General features: G+C 35.4%; 2 protein-coding genes across 2 annotated transcripts in view; both read right to left on the minus strand.

The window, feature by feature from the left end:
• The window catches only part of LOC125029676 (phosphoglucomutase-2-like), a 33,359-nt gene extending 31,818 nt beyond the window's left edge, over positions 1-1,541 (minus strand). The window contains exon 1 of the mRNA XM_047619729.1: positions 1,370-1,541. Within this exon, the coding sequence (XP_047475685.1) occupies positions 1,370-1,444 (75 nt within the window). The 5' untranslated portion in view covers positions 1,445-1,541. The remainder of the gene's footprint in view (positions 1-1,369) is intronic.
• Positions 1,542-4,111: 2,570 nt separating this feature from the next.
• LOC125029839 (MICOS complex subunit MIC60-like) overlaps positions 4,112-10,000 on the minus strand; it is a 22,309-nt gene continuing 16,420 nt past the window's right edge. The window contains exons 13-21 of the mRNA XM_047620015.1: positions 9,928-9,939; positions 9,018-9,142; positions 8,759-8,887; positions 8,540-8,633; positions 7,579-7,670; positions 7,332-7,414; positions 6,566-6,725; positions 6,235-6,363; positions 4,112-5,761 (exon numbers count right to left, since the gene is read on the minus strand). Of these exons, the coding sequence (XP_047475971.1) occupies positions 5,584-5,761; positions 6,235-6,363; positions 6,566-6,725; positions 7,332-7,414; positions 7,579-7,670; positions 8,540-8,633; positions 8,759-8,887; positions 9,018-9,142; positions 9,928-9,939 (1,002 nt within the window). The 3' untranslated portion in view covers positions 4,112-5,583. The remainder of the gene's footprint in view (positions 5,762-6,234; positions 6,364-6,565; positions 6,726-7,331; positions 7,415-7,578; positions 7,671-8,539; positions 8,634-8,758; positions 8,888-9,017; positions 9,143-9,927; positions 9,940-10,000) is intronic.

Genomic DNA, 10,000 nt, shown 5'->3' on the forward strand with positions numbered 1-10,000 from the left:
TTATCATTATACTCAATATTAATAAGCTATCAAACACAATCTATTCCCTGCATAATAATTAATTTAACCCACAATGTTATTTGTAACTTATTACGGTATACACAAAAGTTTGAATTACTGCCACTTAACCTATTTTTTAACCACATTCTTCACAATACATGTTATTACATTCACAATGCTTACTGTAAAAATGATCTTTGCTTTTTGTGGCTATATCAATAATATAAATCTTTTTTTAGAACATGCTGATCTTTTTATTTCAATGAAAGCCACAATAAATCTGTATATACGTAACTAACCACAGCTTAATCTTGCTATAATATAAGTGAGAAAATTCTTTGGCTTTAGTCAGAGAACAAAGCAAGGAGGTTACAACTGCTTAGCAATTCACTATGGTGTTAGACCACTGAAAATGGACTGGAGCAGAACATAGCTAATTTGCTTCCAAGATAAAATTACGGTTAATGTTGCTGGAAGCAACACACAGAGATAGAGGGGAATTGACACTGCCATCTTATAGAGCAGAAGAAATACAGAAATAAGCAATACAGGTATAGCTGCAGAAACCTCCTATTTATGCAAAATGATGAACATATCAGCTGCATGTCACCGCTCAGAGACCAATTCCACAACACAGCCAGAGTTCTTAATATCGCGTCTTCTGTAATTTGGCGCAAAGTGCTAATAAAGGGAGGTGCAGGGGGCTTGTCTTGGGAATAAATAGAAGATCGGAAAGGCTAGCTTTGGATTTTGAGTTCATGTGATAGCCTGGTTTTGGGACTTCTCTCTGGAGGGTGCATCGCTCTCGGTAAAATGCCAAAAATATAATTATGGGCATCTTAAATATTTGCCTAGACTGCAGTGCTAAAGCCTAAAACATTTTCAAGAAGTGTGTTCTCTTTCAATAACATATAAACACAGAGCTAGCCATCAACAACTTGTCAACATCAGTACTTTTTCCCCAGACTGGGATCAATGTATGTTTTTAATATCCTACTTTACAAGTTTTCTGAATATATCAATAAAACATCAAAATCAACCTGAAAATTACAAACGTGGCCAAATATATGTGTATTTCTAAAATCTGTGTTAATGATTATCTCAATCATAGAGTACCTTTAAACTATCACTCCTTCCTTGCTTTTGAAAAATCGTGGAATGAAAAAACAAATATGCTCATATCCCTTACTGTTGTTTAGACTATACCCACTTTTTTCTCTTATAAATAAACTACCGGAGTTATTATTTTCTTTACATAAAACATGTAATCAGCAAAATGTTGTAATACATGCAAAGGAAACGGAACTGTTTGAAATTACTTCAAGTGATACCTGTTATCAACACTACATACGACAAAAAATAAGCATACCTTATCCCACTTCAACCACTCGGTGATTTTCTCATCGAGCACCGGATTTCCAGTATCGATCTTTAAGTCTGCCATTATATAAATGACGAGTAATTTGGTGAAATATGAAGGCCAGTCGGCAGTTAACGCTCCTCGTATGCCGTCTCGCACTCGTCTGGCAGGGCAGACGACGCGGCTTCTAAATTGTCAAATCCGTTCCAATAATATCTTGGTGTCTGTGTCATATATGCATTGTACTTGTTCAATCTTGTTGTTGTTAGGAACATTTATGGGTAAAATTACATTGACGCTAAGTAATAAATAGTTTCTTGTTTTCTTTTTTGATGTTCATGATATAGACAATTCATACTCGTGCACGTATCAAGAAAGTGTTTTAAGAAGCACGCCAAGGTCACTCATAGGGTGACATTGAAGGAATGGTTCATACCGGTTTATTGCAATTTACTTTCGTTAATTCACCCATTTTATTCAGGCAGAGCAATATATAGGTGATAGTTTTTAAATAAAAAATCACTCTTTAAAAATACGATTTTTCTATATCTTTAGGCAAAATTTGAATGACAATTGGCCATCAATTATTTGGACAACTAAAATGTGTGGCATAACCAATAAAATAGCCTCCGGGATAAAAATATATAAAATATCTGACTTTGTTAATAAAAAGGGATGAAATATTACCACTGTAGTTTATATCTATTATAATATCAGACACATTATTTGAAACATTCAGTAATGTTTAAATTCCATAGACATGATTATTTTAAAACATTCTGTAATGTTTCAGTTCCATGTCCCGAGTCTTAAATTACAACTCTTGCTGCAGTCATCATTTGTTTTTAATACAGGTTTTCCCAATTTGATTGACTGTTCTTATCGGACTACTAATATGTGTTGAACTTAAATGCACCATCTGATGGTACTGTCATTTGCAATTAATATCAGTTAATTCATATGTCGTAAGGTACAAAACTGTGTGAAGACTATAGTTCATTATGAACAATACTAGTTGAAATAAGATATTTTGTTTAACCCTCAGAATTACCTTGATGCAGATCCAACATTAAAGGATATCAATTAAATTTCTTAGTCTGTGATGTGAACTTTTCAATATCTTATCTTTTCTAGAAATGATGTCTGATATTTGATTTTGCAGCAATGAAAGTTGCATTACTCCAGGTTGCAAATTAGGGTGTTTTTTTTTTTGTATTGGACCTAAAAAGCTTTTTTCGACACTACTACACCCCATTACTACTCATTACAGGCAGTTAGAAGTTACTAAAAAAGGCCATTTATTGTTTCACTATTGGTTTTAATAAAGGTACTCTGATGCAAGATGAAGCGATTCATTACTGAGAATATTGAAGTCACCCCTCTGTTATTAGTTACTGAGAATATTGAAGTCACCCCTCTGTTATTAGTTACTGAGAATATTGAAGTCTCCCCTCTTTTATTTGAGAATATTGCTCTCTCTTGTATGTGCTTTCTTATTTCATTCTACCCGATATCATTTCATGGAATGCTGATTATCCTTGCAATTAAACAAGTAAGGTTTTAACTTGCGTTCTTTTTGGACAGTACAAAGAAATTGTAAAATTTACTTGACATTTCTTTCATTCAAGTATCTGCTTGACATTTCTTCCATTCAAGTATCTGGTGTATTTGGTTTTAAACATGTATAATCTGGATTTCAAGAATGTAATGTAATATCAACTCAATGCCATTGGGAAAATGCTGTGCTCATTTTTACACACACACACACACTCACTCACTCACTCACTCACTCACTCTCTCTCTCTCTCTCTCTCTCTCTCTCTCTCTCTCTCTCTCTCTCTCTCTCTCTCTCTCTCTCTCTCTCTCTCTCTCTCTCTCTCTCTCTCTCTCTCTCTCTCTCTCTCTCTCTCTCTCTCTCTCTCTCTCACTCACTCACTCACTCACTCACTCACTCACACACACACACACACACACACACACACACACACACACACACACACACACACACACACACTCACTCACTCACTCACACACTCACACACACTCACACACACTCACACACACTCACACACACTCACACACACTCACTCACTCACTCACTCACTCACTCACTCACTCACTCACTCACTCACTCACTCACTCACTCACTCACTCACTCACTCACTCACTCACTCACTCACTCACTCACTCACTCACTCACTCACTCACTCACTCACTCACTCACTCACTCTCTCTCTCTCTCTCTCTCTCTCTCTCTCTCTCTCTCTCTCTCTCTCTCTCTCTCTCTCTCAATCAATCAATCAATCAATCAATCAATCAATCAATCACTCACTCACTCACTCACTCACTCACTCACTCACTCACTCACAAAAATAATTACTATAATGCTATAGACATTAGTCAGAGCAATATAAGATAACATGAAATATTTTCAAAAATCAAGGAAAAGGGTAAACAGGCGAGACAAGCAATACTTGTAACTGGCTCATTGGTGACTAAGTACAAGTGTGTCCATCTATGTGTAAAGTCAATTGATGAAGTAAACTCAGTGGGTATGCACGAATGTACATGCCATGCCGTCAGATTTGGGTTAAGAAAGGATATGAAATGTGAAGAAACAAACAATGAACTTCCATATATAATAAGATGTTTCTGGGATGTTTATTCATGATATTCACTTCCAACAAGTTATTTCTTTCTTGTTTTTGTGTTCAGGATAAAACAAGGATAACTCTATAATCAATAGACTGGTTTAACTTTCAACATATGTATATTGCTTGCTATATCTTCATCTCCTTTTTGTTATGGGTTATTCTGTATTATCATAAATGCATATATAGTAGAGTTTCTGAATGACACAAGGTTAACAGAAACTCCTACTTAGAAAAACAGTAGCTATACAGACCCATAACTACATCTTATACCTACTTCCCACAACTGTTTTGCTATAACCTTAATAAGCAAATAACTGGAATTCAATTAACTCTTTATCATTCAAAAAGTAGAAATATCCGACAAATGATATAAGACTTAATTTCTACCTCAATTTTATGATACATTGGCATATTCTGTATTATTGGTACTTCAGTGTTTCTTCTCTTGTATAAATGTCAGAGGAAATGTAAGCAACACAAATTCACTGGATGATGGTATAATTTCAATAAAATTTGTAGTCTTTAGAAAAAGACTAGTTAGAAAAAAATCTTCAAGCATCATCCCTTCCAGATGTTTCCAGAAAGAATGACCAATAGAATTAAACATTAGTAAAGGTACAAGAGAAGACTAAATTATTTGGAATGACAATACTGGTTATGGCAGAACTGAGGTTAGTGGAAGCCAAGTGCAATCCTTTTATCATGGAGCTGTTCAAAGTGTAAAACATCATTACTCCAACTGATAAAGTTTTACCAGGTTAGGTACATATTCAGAAATACTTACATTTTATTCTACATGGGAATATTTGAACATGACCCTCACCAAAAGATGAGTATATCATCATGTATATCTATTTACAAATTGCATTTCAAAGATGAGAACATTTACAAGACAAATTAACAAACATTCTGGCAACCTTTCAATAGTTACCACAAAGTGACAGGCTGTTGTACAAAGATGACTTACTGCCCCAGATTAAAGTAATTCAGCCAACTGAAGATGATCAGAACAGAATGTAAACTAGGATGGAATCAGACAAAACACTTGTTATTTTAATTTCATTTGCCAAAGTTAACGATTCTCTATAGGTTTATGAACAATATGTACATATCACATAATAACAATGCATCTATATAAAATATGAAAACCCATGTCCTTTGATGCATGTATTTCTTAGTTAGATACAAATTAACAGTCCATTGTTATCATGGTTAGACTTATGCTGATATTATAGGTTTAAAATGGATCTATTTTGCACTGTCTGTAACACTATAGTCTTTAAGCTGCTAACTACTGAATACAATAAATCTGACTTAAACTGTTAATAATTTTGATGAAATACAATCACATTTAAAACAATCACTAACTTATTGTATACAATAGTTGGAGCTTACAACCTATCTTGCCACATTTAGCTCATGTGATATTTTAATCATGCTTATCTTTGAAGTATGCCTGCTATAACAACCTTGATTCAGAAAACTTGCCTCACAGATGTTTTCATAAGTAATAAAAATAACTATTATTCCAATTTATTTATCTAAACAAAATAAAGATCCTCATAACTTTCAAAGTGCCTTGACAGCTGTAGCAGCAGCATGAGCCAGCAGAGCATCAGCTGCCTGGCGCGTTTCGAGGGTCAGCCTAGCCTCTTTGATCCAACTGGAGGCAACATTGCGAGCTTCTCCACGCAAAAGGTTCATGTAGCGTACACTCTGAAGAAGGTCATCTTTGTCCAGGCAATATCTGGAAAAAATAAATAAAAAAATAAAAAAATAAAATCAGGTACAGAAGCTATTTAACACAAACAACAGATTGAGAGACAGAGGAGGAGAAGCAGGAGAAGTAGGAGGAGGAGGAGCAGGAAGAGAAGTAGGAGGAGGAGCAGGAGGAGGAGGAGGAAGAGGAGGAGGAGGAGGAGGAGGAGGAGGAGGAGGAGGAGGAGGAGGAGGAGGAGGAGGAGGAGGAGGAGGAGGAGAAGGAGGAGGAAAAGAAGTAGGAGGAGGACATGAAGGAGAAGAAGTAGGAGGAGGAGGAGGAGGAGGAGGAGGAGGAGGAGGAGGAGTAGTAGGAAAAAAAAAAAGTTTTCAAAGGTGAAAGTTTACTAAAATATCGAAAAGGCCTAAATAAGGAAATTTAGCAGGTTTTGATGGTAATGGTCCCCTTAATACATCTTCATATACACATACTGGCATCTTTATCACTATCCATCAACTCACCTGGCTCTTGCTAAGATGTCATACACAGAGAGTGAGTCAACTGGAACCTCTTCATCACGAACTTCAGTGCCAGGCAAGTACTCAAAAGCATTTAGAATCAAGAAGCTTTGAACATACGACAGCATGTACCTGGAAAGTCATGAGAAATGTGAAAAGAATGTTACCTTAACCCTTTTTCATATTCCAGAAGGGTGAATGTTTCAAATCTATAATTCAGTGAATGCATTAGTCATAATGTGTATATGCACACATAACAAAACCAAAATACTGATTATCAACATCTTTAAAAATCTTCATAAGCTTTTTAAATTCAATATGATTAGTGACTCACTTGATTAGAGATCCACCATTGTCTCCAATCATGGATACACGCTTGCAGATTCTATCCACTTTAATGAAACGTTCTCTTAAGGCATCTTCTGTATATACACCACGGGTTCGAGCTTCTTCTGCCACAGCACCTATCACTGCACTCAAATAAGAGTTTTCACCTGAAAATAAATATTTGAAATTTGTAAACCTGGCAAGAATCAAGTAACAATCTGGTGCTGTATTTGTTCTTAAAAGCATAATCAAATTGTCTAATGTTTCAAATTACTACATTATTAACCCATTACCGCCTGGAGCATGTAATGTTCACTGTGGTTTGGTTTTGTGAAATGTGTTAACACTTAGACAGATCCTTCAGTGCTCATCCACCAAGGAATCAATTAGCAGACATATGTAACCTAACCTGATTTCCCCTTTCCTTGAGTTTTCTCGATTTTATTTTTTATTCTATTAATATTGATGCTGTTATTATCATTATTGACATTAATTATCATAATGTTACTAACTATACCAAAAAATATATATAACAAAAATCATACTTCTAAAAATCAAGAAAATGGGTAAACAAGCAAGATAGGAAGAACTACTAATTGATTCACTGGTGACTCAGCACTATTCCATCTGTATGGAAACACAATTAATAAACTAGACTTACAGTAGGCATAGCATGTACATGCATGTCATCCCCAAACTGAAGTAACACAGTGAACATGGTATTGCAAAATCACGTTCAATTTGAAATATACAAATAAAAATGTCTGCCTTACCTCCAGCTGTTTTGATGGCAGTTATATGTTCTTCCAGTGGTTTAAGCTGTTCCTCCCATGACTTGGCACCTTCCTTGCCTAGTCTGTTATGATGAAAATAATTTTCAAGGTCTATTTTAAAATCAAAGCAAGATTATATGAGCTTGACACTATATTTCATTTGGATTCTAATTATCTTGTTAGAATGGGGAAAAAAAAAAAAAAAAAAGTTCTGCTTTTAAATCCCAATTTTTGTATTATCCCTTACCTAAGAGCACTCCTCAAAGACTCGCAAGCAAGCCATAGTTCTCGAGCTGAGTATGCTGCTTTGTCAACATCAGCTCGGGCAGTCAATGCATTCTGCAAATATTGAGATTTCAATTAAGGAAAAAGAAAAAAAAAAAAAAAAAAAAAAAAGGAAGAACCCCACTTTAAATCCTTTACATCTGCATGATAGTATATTGTCATTACAGCTATGAACAAGTTTGCTTTTTTGCCCCACGTTCTTCATGTTTTGTATTTCCCTACAAAATAAATAATATTGTTAAACCAAGTTTTCTATCAATTTCACAAATATAAAATGAAAGAGGTAAATCTAGCATTTCAAGGATCAATATATAAAAAGGTAAGGAATATTTCTCATATGCACATTTCAGCACAATAGGCTCCTAATCTTCAAAAAATCAATCAAAGAATTCATCGATAGGTAAACATATAACCCCTTTAAATGAAGTCACATAAAATATTACTTGCTTAATGGGGAGGGACAGGTCACATATGTTTTTAGATTTGATGGGCATGATTAACCCCTAGGTGACGGGTGAAGAAAACTAAAAAAAAAAACTCTACGCTCTGGCAATCAATGGCAATGCGCCGACTTTGAACACAGGAGTTCGGTAAATCAAGCCGTAGCGCCGTAACACTTTGGCGCGCCACTGCAGCGTACAGCCGCACACCACATTTCGACTGGTTTGTTTTGACATCTATAGATGTGATCTGTCGTTAAGTGGTTAAGTGTCTGAGCTGGAAATAGGTTACTACAAAATATTCATGTACATTCAAGACTGTGTAACATCTGCTACAACTCATTAGCTCATAAGCTTGTAGTAAACCACTCAGCTCCAAAGAGTTAATTAAGTGTTTCAAAATATTCAAATGGAAAAGGTATATAGGATAAGCTTAACAACTTGCAAAGAAGCCCAATAATCAGAAGACATCTAAATACACACCTTCAGCCCATCCAGCTGGCCTTGCATGACAGCAACAGAACTAAGGTACTTGTCTTTCTCTGACTGGACTTTATCCTGAAGCAGTTCTGACCACCTAGAATAATGAATAAATCATTTTATTACAAAGTACAAAAAAATATAAAAATCTTAAGAACTTGATTCATCTTAAGTGCTCTCAGTAATGTCCCTTGAAATAATCAACACTTGGGTTTTCCTTACTTTGTTTCAAGCTCCTTCTCTTGGACGGTCAACACATCAGCAAGATGGTCACTGTGTGCTGCAGCTTGACGTTTCAGTTGTGCCCTCAGTTCACTTTCCAAATCCTCACGCAACTGGGCTACCTTACGTCTTGAACATATGAGGAATAATATGAGTAAATGAAGTAACTGTTAAATTTCAAAATAACACAAAAATAGTAAAAGAAATCATTAACTGTTATAGGGTAGACCATACAAAAATTATATAAATGTCTTCTTACTTGTATTCAACTTCAAGCTGTTGCTTTTGCTTCTCTAGAGATGCATTGACCTTTGCCTCCAAAAGCCCAGCATCATCATCACGCTGCTTATTAAGGGCTTCCTTGAATCGGTCATGCTCAAGGGTCTGGCAGGGAGAAGTTATGAAGTCATGAAGTAGCAAAAGAAATTCTAAAGAACCAGTATCAAAATTGACAATGGTGAAGAATTGCTGAAGGCCAAGAACTATCATACACATGATCAACCACAGCCATCTACTAAAGTCACAGAGAAAGCCTCAGGAAGCATATAAGGTATAAGGTGTGATGCTGCTGTAGTATGTAAAACTGCCATGAGAAGAAAAACAAATAAAACTAAACAAAAGGGAATTTAGTGTTCAATAATGATTTAGTCGTCAAATAATCTAAGGAGTGTCAGTTATCAAGATTCCATAACAAATTCTTGTTGACAAATAGTTCTGCAATAGTTTGCCTGCAACTTTCTCTAGATATATGAAAATATGAAAATTTTCTCTTTGATCCATCAGTAATTAATCGCAATTATGGAAAACACAACTGACCATTCATATTTTATATGTAACTTTATATGCCACTGGGTGAAACTGAAACATCAATTTCTTAATAATCCATAGGTACTCCTCCTAAAGGATAATACAAATGCATGAAGTATTTGACTGGATGAGAAATATAACAAAGGAGAGAATAACTTTCTTCAGTAGTAAGACCTGCAAGCATTCTTCAAGCACCTCTCCTTCAAATGAGCTTCCTGTACACCAAGAACTACAATTCCTTTTCCTTTATCTCAGACCTACGAGAAAATCTTTAATGGTTTGTCTTCGCTGCCTTTTTAGTGTAGAAATAAACAACGTTAACAGCATGCCTTGGCCGCAGTATATAAAAGAGTAACACATACCTCTGATTCAGCCTGGTTTAGGTGTAAGCAAAAGAAAAGAAGTCATTAGTAGAGAGCAAAACAGGGAAATAAG

Source organism: Penaeus chinensis, chromosome 10 (genome assembly GCF_019202785.1).
Source record: "Penaeus chinensis breed Huanghai No. 1 chromosome 10, ASM1920278v2, whole genome shotgun sequence".
Lineage (NCBI taxonomy): Eukaryota > Metazoa > Arthropoda > Malacostraca > Decapoda > Penaeidae > Penaeus > Penaeus chinensis.